Genomic DNA, 16,662 nt, shown 5'->3' with positions numbered 1-16,662 from the left:
TAGTCAATTTGCATTTGCCATCTTGTTTTTGATTCCTTTAATTTACCCTTAATGCTTCTTTTAATCTTTTTCACTTTGATTTCTTCATAAAGTTCTACATCTGCATCCATAGTCTGCAACTGCAAGCCACGGTGAAGTGCATGACCATTGATACTTTCCATTCTACCAGTTATTAGGGCGTCTTCCTGTTCCATTCACGTATGGAACACTGGAAGAATGACTGTTTAAATGTCTCTGTAAGTGCTGTAATTACTCTTACTTTGTCCTCATGACTTCAACAGGTGCAATACATAGGGATTTTTAGTATATTCCTAGAATCATTATTTGAAGCTGTTTTTGAAACTTGGTAAGTAGGCATTCATGAGATATTTACATTCATATTCAAGTGTCTGCCAGTTCAGTCTCCTCAGCATATGTGTGATTCTCCCCATGGGTCCAACAAACTTGAGATCATTTTTGCTGGCCTTCTCTGTGGACATTCAACATCCCCTTTTAGTTCTATTTGGCATGAGTCCCACACAAGTCAGCAGAATTCTAGGATATGTTACATAGAGTAAGCAATCTCTTTTGTAAACTAATTAACATCTCTGGCATTTTACCAGTAAACTGAAGCCTGCCACTTGAGTTATCTATGACTGAGCCTATGTGATCATTCCATTTCATATTCCTTTGAAGTGTTGAATCCAGGTATTTGCATGACTTGACCAATCCAGACACTGAATCATTGATACTGTACTCATAGGATACAATGCTTTTTATTTTGTGATGTGCTCTGTTTTACATTTTTGTACATTGAAAGTAAGTTGCCAAACTTTGCATTACCTTGAAAGTTCATCAAAATTCATTAAAATTGACTGAATATTTTTGCAGCTTCATTCAGACAGTATGTATTTGCTCTTTATTGACATTTTCAGTCGATAATAATAGAGAAATTAAGGTGATCAGTGACTTACACAAACACAATACAGAACAAAAAGTAATTTTCAGGTGTATTCTGCTTCCATGCCCAAGTTTAAGAGAGGAGCTTTTTATTTTTATGCATAGGTCTCAATGTAACTGCACATAATACAAGAAATTGATAATCAATGCAATCCAAAAGTAGATCAAAGACACGTTTCACTAGCTACATCTTGTAATAAAATAAGTGATACTCTAGATTCATTACCATATTTACTCGAATCCAAGCCGCACTTTTTTTCCGGTTTTTGTAATCCAAAAAACCGCCTGCAGCTTAGAATCGAGTGCAAAGCAAGCGCAAGTTTTGAAAAATGTTGGTGGATGCCGCCTCAACTAACTTCTGCCGTCGAATGTATGTAGCAGTACACAGGCATGCTTTGTAGGCACAAAGATAAATACTGGCACCAAAACCTCTGCGTTAGTAAATAAATTAAAAAAGAGGTGGAAGACGAGCTTTTTTCCTCCGCCCCGAGTTTCGACCACTGCATTTTGGTACATTATCCAACAAAGTACATACAAATTTCGTATTGTTCATCTTCGAATGTAGCAGCATTTCAGTGTGCTACGAAAATCCGACTGGCAAGACTGTTTGGGATGTTTGTCAATATGGCCAACTCTACGTTCTGAATTTTTTCCTACCTATGAGAAGAGATGGTTGCTAATAGGAACTTTTATGAATTGTGAATCACATGCAGTATTCTCTTCACCATAAGAATAATATGGATATAAACATTTTGCCATGTATTCTTTTGTGTTTGCTGCTATCTCATTTAAATCCTGTCTGCCTAATAAACTACGAAACTAGAGTGAGACAACAGCAAACGCGGAAGAATATACATATCATGTCATGTTTATATTCGTATTATTCTTATGCCTAATAGTGATACAGTCAGAAATGAAGCACGGCAATTGACTAGATTTTTAAATCCAAGAGGACTCTAATTTCTGTGCAGAAAGTAATGTACTAAAGAGGCGTCTGCAAAGATTTTCAAACGGAAAAAATTTTTCGCTAAACTCTCGTTCAGAACATCTTCTATCATACGCGGTTTATTATTTGGTTCTTGTTGATCATTATCAAAGAAAAGCAGCAGTGTAAATAACAACAAATAGCAGTCTCTTGGCGTTGGTTCACTAATGAGACGATTCCTCTCACTCTCTTTCTTTTTTAAATTGTAAGCGGCGATAGCGCACACAAAAGGAAGCCATGCCGCGAGCGGCGACAGGCCGTAAACACACATTATCAGAATGCGACAAACAATGCATGACACAGTACAGTAATGCATTTTCAGCTTAGAGTCACGTAAACACCTATAACAAAGAGAACGGCACTTATCAGATCAAAGACAAATAAGCAATCAATTCAGACCAGACGAAGCACGTGAAAAAGGAAGGGTACCCGTATAAATACGGACGGAGCGCCTGACGCATAGCAATGGCTACCTGGTAAAGCTTAACTGCTAAGCTCACGGCTCGATCCAAACAACTGTAGCTGTATCGTCATTCATTCGACCTAAATTGTGTCTCATATTACAATAGGCAAACTTGGAGGTGCGGCCTAAAGCTTTTCTCTCCCCTTGAATTTCGTGTCTCAAATTTCAGGTGCGGCCTAGATTCGGGAAATTTTTTTTTTTCCTTGATTTCGAGTCTCATTTTTCAAGTGCGGCTTAGATTCAAGTGTGGCTTAGATTCGAGTAAATACGGTAATTATGAATTACTGCAAAAAGTTCAATTCACATTCTTCATTTTTTTCTAGTTTTTGTATAGCTGCTATCTTTTGAGATTGATCAGTGTTCTCACATTAATAATAAGAGAGAATTAAGTAGCAGCTTAATATAAATACGAAGACAAAACTGTGAATATACTACAGTGAGTTATTTATCTTATGAACTGGTTTTTGGCTGGCAAAGCCAACAGCAGATAGAACTAAAAATGCAGCAGCATTTTTTTAAAATTGTGGCTTTCGTGACAGTTGCATAAACTTTCCATTTCTATCATATTTAAACAATAACAGAGTATAGCAGATTACAATTAATGGTCATTCATTCTTAATACAATTTTCAAAAGTAATTTCCCATTGTTAACATTTATCTGCAAGCATTCCACATTATATACAATTATCCTCCAGGCCTGTGATACCAAAAAGTAATGAATAACAGACTGCATATTCTTATTATGTCATATATTGAGTTTTGTTTGAGTGAATAACATGAATTCTTTGCTCTGAAGTCATTTGGACACTTGTTTTAATTAAGGTCTCTTTCAAGGCAGGGAAGAAGAGTTTAATGGACACTGTCCTCCAACATCATCTTTGCTAAAACTCAAATGAAGTGGCTTGCTTATTTTCAGGCAATGCAGAAAGATACAAGCAGGGTGAAAACATTTGTGTTGCCTGCATGCGACCACCGGAAAATTCTGATGAACATCCATTGTTTGATGCAGTGATTTGTACTGAATGTAAGGTAAGTAGCCAAGTAATTGTAGGTATCTGTTATGTCCATATCGTGTTGTTTCATGTACATCAACCAATTTGCTACAAAAACTTCAGGTAGCTGCAGGTCAGCTCTAGTGGACTTTTATTGACAGAAAGGGGCATCTCTCACAGAATTTGAAGATTCTAAAAGCTTGAAAATTTTTGGAACCATTTCAGTTTGCAAACATTTTCTAATAGACAAATAAGGCCTTTGTGATCAGTGCCTTGCAACCAGAGAACATTTCTTGAATGACTTCATCTTTGCAAGTACCATGTAGCCACACCAATATTTTATTTATTTATCAACAGCTGGATATCTTTCAGAATAAATTCATTATTAATGGAGAAAACTGAAAATGTTCAGCATTAAATGGCTTACTGACATTTACATAGTTAGGCTATCATATGGGATTCCCCACAGAGAAAGCTGTATTTAGTCTAACATATGAAATTGTAACTGAACTAAATTTCAAAAGGTATCCAACAGGAATCTTCCGTTACCTTGCAACACATTTGACAGTGTAAACTATGACACATAGCAAGAAAAGCTTCCACACTCTGGCATAAAAGACAAACCTTTGGCTTGGCTAGAATATTTCTTCTACATCGGAGATCAAATAATTGTCTTAACCCTCTGAGCACTGCAAACGTAAAATGCTGCCACACTCCACTTTTCTGGAGGGGGGGCTGTGGACATCATTAGCTACTGCAATGGTATTTCCCATGGGCTCTACAGACAGCATTCACTGTCACAGCCTGGCCGGTACCTGAGTCCTAATGACAGCTTTTACTTTCATCTGGCTCCACTACCTGTGGTTCTGCAGACATCTAAAACTGCTCAGTGGTATTTCCATCAGATTTCACAGTCGCTGGTCGACATTCATGCTAGCTGGTGTGTGTGATCATCTACATTCTGCTTCTGTGGTGTTGTTTAGATTTCTGTTGATTCATCAGGAGTCTTAGAGCACTATCACTTTTGAGTTCCATGAAGAAATGGCACTTTGACATGGTTGCACTCATGAAGAGGTACTGGAGATATTCATGAAGAGTGACAGTGACAGTATGTCTGGCATCTTCAATCACTCTAGTGATGGCACGATTCTTCAGAAGAATCTCGTAGTTATACATTTTCATGTACTTCACTTAGTAGAGCTCACCAGGATACTTCTTCAGATTCTGAAAGTGAAGATGAAGTGATCAGTAAAAGACCATGCCCTAGATACCAATTTGATTGGCAAAAGCATGATTTCAGTCCAGCACTGCAAGCATCCGATGACTCATCTTCAGGATATAACTACCAAATAGTGCCTTATTCAAGCATTCTGTCCCTTTTCATGCTATTTCAATCAGAATATCTGATGAAATTTATAGCACTTAAAACAAACTGATTTTACCCTTTCGCCAAATACATTGGAATCAGTTCATTCTCAACTGTCCACGTGGAAAGATACTGGTTTTGAAGAACTGCATTGCTTCATTGGTATTTGGCTTCTCATGGCCTATATTAAAAATTTGAGAATAAGGGAATATTGGTCCTGAGATGTACTTCTGAGAACTCCAATTTTTTGCGAAGTTATGTCCCGTGGCAGTTTTTTGTTACTTTCAAGAATGTTGTATTTTAGTGACAACTTTGGCAGTCGTGTAGATGACAGTTTGTGTAAAATTAGGAAAATAATTGGTACAGCTCATATGGTGTTCTGCAGTGCATTTAATCCATACAAAAGTTCTATGTTGGTGAAAGCCTATTATTGTTCAAATGTTGCTTACCTTTTATACAATTAGTTCATTTGAAATGAAATAGATTTGGAATCCAGACACTTAGGTTGTGCAACTGTAAAACTATATGTGTCTTGGATTTCATTGTATACACAGGCACAACAACAGAAATTGAAGTTCATAATTTGGGGAAACCTGGCAACATAGTGAAAACCCTAATGAAGCCATACATGGACACATGCCCTGTGTGTTGACAATTGGTGTACAAGTCCAGACTTGTTCCTCTGGTTTCACAGCCATAGAACAGCAGCATGTGGTACTGTACGTAACAGCAGGTGCAATTTGTCAAAACTACAGGAGAAATTAAAATGAGGAGAAGTTGAATTTATGTCAACACACACGGCTTGCCATCAAGTTGTGCGACAAGAGAGAAGTGTCGATATCGAGTACCTGTGAAGTTACAGAAATGCATGATATGGGAAAGACAAACAGGAAGACTGGTGAGAAAGTAATGCAGCCACAATGTGTTGACTACAATGCAGTATGGGTGCAGCAGAACACACTGACATGCTATTAAGCTCAGTTGGATCTGTGCATAAATCTGTTACATCATACACAAAGTTTTTTTTTTTTCATGTTGTGGACCTTTGTATTTTGAATGCTCACACTCTTCACATATCAGTGATAAGGAGAAAAGTACCATTAGCAGATTTTCATTTATGTCTGGTTCGAGAACTTGTGTAAAAATTTGCTACAGAATGGAGAAAAGATAGGAAAGGAAGATGCTCTGCTGACAAGAATCCTTTGCACTTTACTGGAAGGCACTTTCCAAATGTCATTCCAAGTGACCAGTCCAAGAAACACAGACTATGGCATAGATGTGCAGTCTGCTTGAAACAAAATGTATGCCAAGAAATTAAATATATGTGCAAAACATGCAACATACCCTTGTGTGTTGCACCATATTTTGAAACGTACCACACACAGACACACAGAAGAACTTTTAGCCAAGTTTCTACATCTGGAAGATGAAATTAAGCCCTCACTTCTGAAAAGATTATTGGGGGGGGGGGGGGGGGAGTGAAAAATAAGTACAAAAAAAATAAATTATAATCAAATAATGGAAAATCCAGGATGGAAAGTAACAATATTATGAAAAGGAAAGTTGTTACTGACCATATAGCAGAGATGCTGAGTCGCAGGTAGGCACAACAAAAAGACTGACAATATAAGCTTTTGGCCAACAAGGCCTTTGTCACAAAAATGACCACGCATGCGCGCGCGCGCCCACACACACACACACACACACACACACACACACACACACACCACAGGCTGCAGTCGTGTGTGTGAGTTGCATTTGTGGGTGTGTGTGTGTGTGTGTGTGTGTGTGTGTGTCATCTATTTTCGACAAAAGCCTTGTTGGCCAAAAGCTTATATTGTGACAGTCTTTTTGTTGTTTCTATCTGTGACTCAGCATCTCCACTATATGATGAGTAGCAACTTTCCTTTTCATAAGAAAAATATTTTTAATTTGGCCATTTCCAGTCTAAAACCCAAATGAGAAAGAAGAATGGGAAATATAAAAGTGTAAAATAAATAAATAAAAACAAAGAATTATCTGAGTTTGAAGAGCCTCTCCAGATGAACTACTGTGCTGACAAACACCTTATATATGAACATGTGGAACATCTGGTCTGTTCTGAAAAACACAGATTGGATGCTTCAAGTCCAAGTCCATAATGGACAAAAGAAAAAAAGAGTTATTTATGTTGATTGTTTCAATTGTGAATAATGAAAATCATGAAAATCCTATAGAAAAAAGGTCTTTCAGTATTTCCAGAGTTTCCAATTTTCTAGGCAACTTTTCCAAATTTTTCTTCCATATAAGCCTCGCCTTAACAATTATGAACATAACAATAAAAAGAATCATCCAAATTGGTTGAGACATTTTTGAGTTTTAGTGAGACTAATGCACAGCAGTTCATTTTTATATGTTGACATGTTACTTATACATATAAAATGAAGGTTAACTTCATTAGATGATGGTCAATTGCACACACTCACCTGTTTCTGAGGCACAAAAGGTCATTAGATAATTATGAATTAGAGGTGATGTTTAATTAGGTAGTGTAGAAACATTGTCATTCCCTTATAGAATTCTTAAACAAAAGTTACACATAATAGTTTATTTCTACTATGTAATAACAATTGCATCCTGTACAATAAGAACTCAGAAATTTTCATCTTTTGGTTTTGAAGTTTTGGTGGGGATAATTTATTGGGTTATCGAGCTCAAAATATAGTGATTAGCTTCAAAAATATCTCTCAGCATACAGACGCTTCTCTCGATAGTTGGCTAGTACAGATGAACATCTGTGTTTGCCCATTATGGTTCTCTGGCATTTACATCATAAGTTACATACAAAAAGCTGATAATTAAGTATCAGTATAACAAATAAAACTCAGATGCATGCAGAGACCTTATGACGATTTGCAAGAACTAATGATGAGGAGTTACATGTTAGCAGCTGAAGCAGTTTCAGTGCACCTTATGTTTGTTGAGCAATTAATCTCCAGATTTAAAGCTATGAAATGAATATCCAGATACATGGTGTTCATTTGTAAATTCAGTGATCACACTTAGACTTCCAGACAGTCGTGACCACCTTGGCCCCAGAAATACTCAGCACAGGGCAAGATTGGCCAAGTGAAGAGCTCAAGCACAGACAGCAGTCCGCAGAGATGGCTACTATCACACCTCAACAGATTAGGTGCCCTCAAGGGCATGCTTGACTATGTCTAGCTGGGCAAGCAGCTGCAGAGCCAAAGGGTTAATTAAGGCAGGGAGGGGTAGCAGTAAAATCAAGTTGGGGAAATATAAAATACAGAGTCCTCCAGGGCTCAATCATTGGGCCATTGATTTTCTCGATCTACCAGTAGCAAATAATGCTCTGTGACTCTTATGAAAAGTACCCAAGGGAGTTACTGAGTCAGTTCTCAAAGTATACAATCAGCTGCCGATTAGTAATAAAAAATGAAATTAATAAAGTACAAGTATCCTAAAGGAAACTAAAAACTTTGCTCATAGACAAAATTTTTTTATTAAATGAATGAATTCAAAGAGCTATAATGTATCTGTTAGTGTAAGACCAGAAAAAAACCACTTAGAAAACAACACATCCTTAAAACAAACAAAAATATGATAACATTTACTTAAAGTATCACTCAAAAGTAGTTTGTGGTTGAACTAGTAGGTTGTTAGTCATGTTTATATAAATGCAGAATCAAAACAAACTGGTTATTCAGACAGAAGACTACTTGACCTCACCATGGTTACAAATACTGATTGCTGAATGTATGTAGGCATGGACCTCCGCTATAAACAGTGTTTCCAATGGGTTCATAAGTATTTTTTTAGAATGGTAAGGCTCCAACAGACCTAATTACATAAAGTAAATCTAAATCTAATACTTTTATTTACTACAGAAGTGCTTAAAACTAAAGTATATTCTGTAGATTTCAGACAAGCTCTTTTTCACAGCACTGGGTCAAGTCCAAACTCAGCCCTTTGTGGCAAATGTGTTTGCATCTCACAACAGCTTGTGAGTGTCTCATCCCAGCTTCAGAGAAAAAGTGGGACAATAAAGAACAAACCATGAAGTGGTCGACTCAGAAAAAATACCCAAACAAAGATAGGATCATCTGAAGGCAGTCGACAACTGTTGCCAAAAATCAGCTGGAGCAATACATAATTATCTACAGCTAAAACACAGCATGAAGATCCATATTTTGACAGTTAAATGTCACTTAACAGGTATAGATCTGATTGGCAGGCAATCTTCTCGAAAATCTATGATAAGTGCAAAAAATTTGAAGTCCAGACCACAGTTTGCCAAGAAGTACGCATCATGGACCACAGAAGACAGGTCAAAAATTCTATGGAGTGATGAAAGCAAGTTTAATCTCTTCTCCTCAGAAGGGATACAGTACATTTGATGGCTGGAAAACAAGAGGAATGACAGAAAATACCGTGTACCCACCATGAAGCCCAGAGAAGGAAGTACCATGGTGTGGGGCTGTTTCTTGTGAAGTGATGTAGGTCTTCTGGTTGAAAATCATGGGGTAATGGATAGTCTGAAGTATGGCAAAATATTAATGGACCATATAATACCTCACAGAAGATGAACTATGCCTTGTAATTGGCAAATCCAGCATGACAATGACTCAAAGCACACTTCTGGCCATCTGAAGACAGTTCTGAAGCAGCATGAAGTAATGATATTCGAACGGTTCAGACTTAAAACTACAGAACGTCTTTGGGGTGAGCTTAAAGACATGTTTGCCAACAAAACTGTATGAACAAGGACTTCGTCTACAAATAACTGTGTGAGAAATGGAAGAAGATTCCTCAGGCAGGATTGGCCTAAATCTTGGACTCTGTGCCATACAGGAGTGCTCCAGCAATACACACAAAGGTCTGCACAATCAAGTTTCAAGCCAAGAACGTCATGGGTCACATCTTCTTTATTGTTCCACTTCTGCTTAATTTAAGCAATATACTTTTGAGCCCTTGTAATTTGTTCATTTGTGTTTTATTATTGGTACAAAGACTAGAATTGTAAAATATGTGTAAGAAAATAAAGTACTCATTATAAAGTTTTGGTAAATAAGTTCTTTAATTTAAATTTTCTCCTAAAGAATTTGTTTTCTGAATTTATCATCCCTACAAAATACTTTTGAGCAGTACTGTATGTGAGAAAGATAAAAATATTATACTTTAATTTAAATTGTGGCAATGGTAATGTAAATGTGTACTTTTCATTTTTTTCCTTTTTTTAGGCATTCACTTAACATTATGCTCATAAACTGCAGATTGTAATATTACAAATGCAACTAACTATTCTTAGAAAATAGGTAAAAAAATCTACATGACAAAAAAAAAATTGAAAAATTTGTAAGTGAGGAGGGGAAGAAGAGAAACTTTAGAGCTTGAGAGCATATGTGATGTTGTTTCAGTGATTTCAGTGATTCGAGTCAAATTTACAGAGAACTTGGCACCCTGAGCTCACTTATCGTTTATGACATTGCACCCCCTCTGGTGTGGATATATGCACTGACTCAGTTTGGAATGGTATGATAAAGCTGTTGCATTCCTGAGTAACTGTTGTAACTGGTTCTTGATATCCTAGAATAGATATGTCCTTCTGAAAAATGGCACTCCAACCTGGAGTTTCCATTGTCTGATTTTGCACCATGACAATGTCACATGAGAGGTGGCATGGGTGCAGGATGTGTGTGACCTAACCAATAGCAGCCATAACTTGAAGTCATACCAGACAGCTCCCTACATGTTGATGCCTGGAGTAATACATTGGTATAATGGGATCTCCCCATATGTCACTGCCATAATCACTGACAATGGTCATCCAGGGTAGGGCAGGATCATGATTCATCCCTGTATAAAATGTGATGCCATCCATCCACAGTCTATGCTTCCCAGTCCAAATGCAAGCATTAATGTTGTTGTGTTAACAGCAGCCTACACATGGGATTGTAATTATCTAGTCCAGCTGCTGCTGGTCGCCAACTTTTGTTGTGAGATGATACATCTTTGTGTCCCTTAAGGCTGCACTGACTCAAAATTTTGTTATTGATCTCCTTTCTTCCTTAGCATTGTATCTTCACAATTTCATTGCTAAATCATGAGTAACAACACAGCAATTTCCTTGGAAGGAGGTTGGATACCAGGTGCTGTAGCTTGGTGCCACTCGGGCATGCAACATCACTGAAAGGAACAGCACACCTGTTGTGACTTTAAAATTTATTAAACTGATTAAGAGGTGTTTTTGTTTGTTTGTTATTGTTGTAATGAAACAATGCACTTGGAATTCAGTACTCAGTGACACTACATCCAGACAGTATTTACAGCCAATAAATTTTTTGATGGGCAGTACACTCCTGCATGACACTTAACTGAATTCTGAAATAGGTGAGCAGTCAGTACCAACCTTAACTATAAAGGGCTCCACAGTTCACAGTATTGAGCTGTGCTCTTCGTAAATAGCAACATCACTTACATGAGCAACGCATACAACCAAACCCCAAGTTAGGAGCAGCAGTTTCTCAGGCTGACAGGTTAGGGGCCACTCACTGAACTATAAACAAACTAGTGTCCATATAGAGTGCTCTTTAAATCTAATTAGTCTTAATAACTATGTGACTTAAACTAAGGCATTAGCTCCTGTGGGGCCTTATGACATAACTGATGGGTGCTAACCCATTATACTACTAGTACTAGCCATAGCTTGATTTAGACCTTATTCTTGGTGGAGTTTAGCTCCTTAACATTGTGCAGGCCCTAGTCCAATTGATACCAAGTAGCCCCAGTGTGTGGCAGTGCCTAGCCCACAGCAAGGAAGTAAGGTTAATTTATCATTAGCTTTACTAATCATAGATGAAGACACAAACACTAACCAAGGTGATGGATATTGTAATCACAATGTGTAGATCTCTAAAATGACATTAACACTTAATGGTATCCATCATACATTACTGGAAAACAGCACTCAAATTGTAGTAGTCCACTCATGGTTAAGTTTGAGCATAGAGGGTGTAATGTACCTGTCCCCTCAGTTCAATTAATATGAAGTTAACCATATAATGAAAGTTTAGTTCTTAAAGTAAAATTTCTTTGTCTGAGAAATCAGACATGTAAATATTATCAGTCAATATTGAGTAATGGCAGTGCATAATGTTCTAAAGTTGTTTGTTGAATTACTTAGAAGATGGAAATAATAATACTCGTCTGTATATTTCAATGAAATTAATGGTTCAGCTTGTTGTCCAGTACCCTTTAGGATATGATTCTTGAAGAGGCCCAGGTGCTACACATTTCAGGACAAAATATTAATGTGTACAAACTGAATTTGTTTAGTATAATTTTGGCTTCAACACAACTATACATCCACTTCTCATTATTAATGTACAATGGGCTTGATGAAAAAGGTCACATTCACAATAAACAATGGTTACAAAATTGACAGATCTGTGTTTCTTACAATCACAAAAGTTAACATTTTTGTTGACATACAGCTTTGATCACTCCCAGCTCACAAGAAACAATTTTCCTACACCTTACATAAAAACGTGTCCCAGTACTTCCTTCTCCATGTCTGTACACAACAGAGACTTTCCAGAGACTCCCATAATTGCACAGTAAACAAAGATAGCATGATTGGTGCAATGAGTTAGTGATGTATTTTTACAATGAGTCTATGTTCACATTTGCAGAGAAAATGATATTCAAGAATAAGCAAATTTTATAGTAATTATTCAATTAAGTAATCTTCTGTATAGTTTTGTAACAAAGTTGGGTACCTTAATAATTTTAAATATTTAAATATTTGCCTGTTGCTGATGAAAGAACAAGATGCAATTCTAGAGGATAATTAAGTCCATAATATTATATACAACAAAAAAAGGAAATACATTTCAAATAAATTTTCCCAGACAACATATAAATTCCAAGACTCCCTTAATGAACATAAGCAAGGTAAATTTAAAAGGACATAGATAAAAAATTGATGGAATCAGAGGGTTCATTAATCAAAAGATGTATAATCAACTACAAATGAACAGATGTCCCTGTGGTACAGATTTATTATAGTATCCTCCACACAATACCCTGCATTGTTATGTACAGGACTGTGTGTCCTTAGCTCTTGCAACATATTATGATTACGAGTATGACAAAACTGAGTTTTAGTATGACCAATTCAGGCTGTTAATTTAAAACAGCATGATGTTTTGTACATCTTTCTCACAATTTTGAAAATGACATGTAGATGTAGATATCAAGGTAGAATATTGGCAGACTCACAAAGAACTCCTTGAGAGTGAGGTTGCACATTCAATCTTTAGTAAGGCTAATTTTGAAGTGTTGTATTAACAATTATGACAGGAAAAATACTAGCTGCTGATAACTCACAATATGCATAAAGAGGGTAACATGAAATGAGTATTTAGGAGGTGCAGAGATCAGCATTCTATGGGATACATCACAGTCACAAACTGGACATTGCCGAGATTGAAAAAATGTTCAGAACAAACCATTAACTTGCACCATGAAGATCAAATGAAAAGTTATGCTTATTCATTATGGATATTTTAGAACTCGTGACTGTTAACTGAATTTAAATAAGTTACATAAAACTGCAGCCAGTCACTTTTTTGAATAATTATGTTTTATTTCATGAACCGGTTTTCGAACCTTTTCAGATTCATCTTCAGAAGGTTTCTGGAAGTTACATCATTATTTCTAGCGTAATTCAGGGTGCTGGCTTGCAACAGTATGGGTGGCATTTTTCCATTACGTGTCCATCTGTATGCCTACATTTTGATGGCCAGCTAGTATACCACTTCACACACGTTTACACAATCTGTATTACGAGGGTAATAAGTACAGAACGTTGTTTGTGTGGCAGTTGGTCACACTGTTATGAAGAGTGCTTCATGCACTGTGTGTAAACATGCGCACACCGCACTGAGGCGCTCAGTCTTGGCTTGGCTGCCGTTGAGAATGGAGCACCCGTTGGATGTTACCGCCAAGTGCGAATTGCACGCGGTTATTTGGTTTTTGAACGCAATGGGCACTGCGCCAATTGAAATCCATCACCAATTGATGGAAGTGTATGGTGAGTCGTGCATAGATTTCAAACATATTCGTAAGTGGTGTAGAGAGTTTGCAGCTGGTCGGACCGAAATTCAAGACGAACAGAGGAGCGGGAGACCATCAATTTCTGAGGAGTCAGTGTTGAAGGTTGAGCAAAGCATGCATGAAGATTGGTGGATCATCCTGGATGATCTCTGCACATTGGTTCCTGAGGTTTCCCAGAGCAGCACTCACAGAATTTTAACAGAAACATTGAACTACCAGAAGATGTGCGCAAGATGGGTACCACGCATGCTGATTGAGCACCACATGCAGCAGTGAGTTGATGCTTCCCTAGCCTAGCAGCTGAACAGGACAACTTTCTTGACTCAATTGTCATGGGTGACGAAACCTGGGCATACCACTTTACACTTGAGACCAAGCAACAATCATGCCAGTGGTAGCATCCTTCTTCCCCAAAGCTGTGGAAATACAAACAAACACAGTCTGCCGGTAAAGTCATGACAACTGTTTTTTCGGATCAAAAAGGGGTATTGTTGGTCGACTTTAAGCCCACTGGGACCACAATTAATGCTGACAGGTACTGTAAGACTCTGAAAAAACTCAAAAGGGGAATTCAGAACCAGAGAAGAGAAATGTTGAGCGAGGATGTACATATTCTCCATGACAATGCTCGCCCACACATCACTCGGCAAACTCTTGCTATCCTGCAACAGTTTCAATGGATCATAATCACCCACCCACCCTATAGACCCGACTTGGCATGCAGTGACTATCACCTGTTCCCTAAGTTAAAAGAGCATTTGGCCAGAAAGCAATTCAGTTCTGATGATGAGGTGAAAGAAGAGGTTCATAACTTTCTGAAAAGCATGGTGGCAAGCTGGTATGACATGGGCATACAAAAACTGCCACAGCATCTACAAAAATGCATCGACAGAAATGGTGATTTGTCAAAAAAATAGCTAAATGTTCAAGCTGTAAACTGATGTAAACCAGTGTAGAGATAAACAGGTCTATGTACTTATAAGAAAATAGGAGACCTTACTTTTGGGATTACCCTCATAATTTACACTCTGACAGCGAAGCTTCACTAGCATCCAGCATGTGCTATACAAATGTTGCTTGTGTAAAAGTGTGTGAAGTGAAATACCAACTGGCCATCAAAATGGAGGCATACAGATGGACACTAATGGAAAAAAGCCACCCATAGTGTCACAAGCCAGCTCCCAGCATTATTCTAGAAATAATGATGTAACTTCCAAAAACCATCTGAAGATGAATGGAAATGGTTCGAAAACTGGGTCATGAAATAAAACATAATTATTCAAAAAAGTGAATGGTTGCAGTTTTATGTGACTTATTTAGGAATGAAAATTGCTGTGCCACAGTGATCACAGAAGTTTGCACCATCAAGATCAAAGGAAAACTTTGGGGGGTACAAACCATGCAGCATGTTCAGCTAGGTATCGATTCTTAGAGAATGCATATAGAATCATATTGGTGTAATGGGGTGATGAGAACTGATGGAATGTGAAGCAGTCTCTCATGTAGCATATTATGAAACCTGCTATCCTTTAAGGCATATCTGCAGATAGTATAATAAAATGTTGTATAAGTACAGAAAAACAGCACATCCATAAGCTGAATTTGTCCAGTGGTTTCAGGTGGTATGAATTGCAATGTCACACACATTTCTGGAGGGATAGTTTGCTCTAAAGGAGTATGATTTTTATACACAGACCAGGAATCAAGCAAACACAAGTTATTTTGACCAGCTGTTGCCCAAAAGCAGTGCACATTCCTTAGTTGTACTTCTCTTACACTCATTTTTCCACTCCTGCTTGCTGTGACATAAATATTCCTTACTGCCCTCGCGAGAACATCCACATAAGAAAGAATCATAAGAGGTAGAACATCCCCAACATCTTTCAGCTCAATAAATAACTTTTGGGCCAATTTACCATCTGTATTAACAGACAGCATAATTGTATATGAATGCGTTGAGGCACTGATGTTAGTTGATCTAGATACAACTATCTTGGTGCTTCTAATCTCTGCAGTTCCTTTCATATGCATTTCAACTTTAGATCCCAATTGGTTGGAGTTGAAAACAGATTCCTTGCTGAATGATGGGATAAGTTTATTTGTCTCATCTACAAATTTTTGGTCCGATTCAGCAATTTGCTGTGCATCATGCCGTTGGCACTTTGTTTGGAATTCCATTATCTTATGTCTACCAATTCTGTAGCACTGTTTTAAGTTATGCAGCCATTCATTGCTTCCCTTGAAATCACTGTCATCTATGTTCCACACAATTTTACATGCATAACACAATATGACTCTGTTGTGTACACCTCGTAAACTATGTAGAGCATTCTTAAAAAGCGCAAACACCAGTTTTTGTAACAAGTGTGCCTTCTCTTTCCATGAATAGCTATTATTTTTCTTATGCACTACATGGACATACTGCTGTGAACTTATTCAAAATCTGTACATAATTGTTCTTTTACTATGCTACGGAAGATCTTCCATGTATGTAACTATGTTTAGTACCCACTGCTTGGACAGTGATTGTCCTTTACTACATTTCACTGCAGAGGGGATTTGTGGCTCCCTGTTCTGCAAGGGTGCTGGACTTCATGGCTTGACACCCTTTTCAATATCACTATTACTTGTTAACCTTGTATCATCATCATTGTACCCCTTATGTATATCGTCCATCCAGTCAAGCATATATGAAACCACACATTTCACTGACTCAGTTTGCAGAAACAGTAATATTTCATTTGCCACTTCTTTCTCACTCTGTGAAAGGCATTTGGTTCCTTTTTGATGAAATGGCAAT

At 37.5% G+C, this 16,662-nt stretch overlaps 1 protein-coding gene across 1 annotated transcript in view; it reads left to right on the top strand.

Moving 5' to 3' along the window:
• LOC126235269 (DNA (cytosine-5)-methyltransferase 3B-like) overlaps positions 1–16,662 on the top strand; it is a 254,765-nt gene that overhangs the window by 83,391 nt on the left and 154,712 nt on the right. Inside the window, exon 7 of the mRNA XM_049944001.1 lies at positions 3,304–3,416. Coding sequence (XP_049799958.1) covers positions 3,304–3,416 — 113 coding nt within the window. The remainder of the gene's footprint in view (positions 1–3,303; positions 3,417–16,662) is intronic.

The sequence above is a fragment of the Schistocerca nitens genome, chromosome 1, assembly GCF_023898315.1.
Source record: "Schistocerca nitens isolate TAMUIC-IGC-003100 chromosome 1, iqSchNite1.1, whole genome shotgun sequence".
Taxonomy (NCBI): domain Eukaryota; kingdom Metazoa; phylum Arthropoda; class Insecta; order Orthoptera; family Acrididae; genus Schistocerca; species Schistocerca nitens.
The sequence above is the reverse complement of the archived record's forward strand: the minus strand, read 5'-3'. Positions and strand labels throughout refer to the sequence as shown.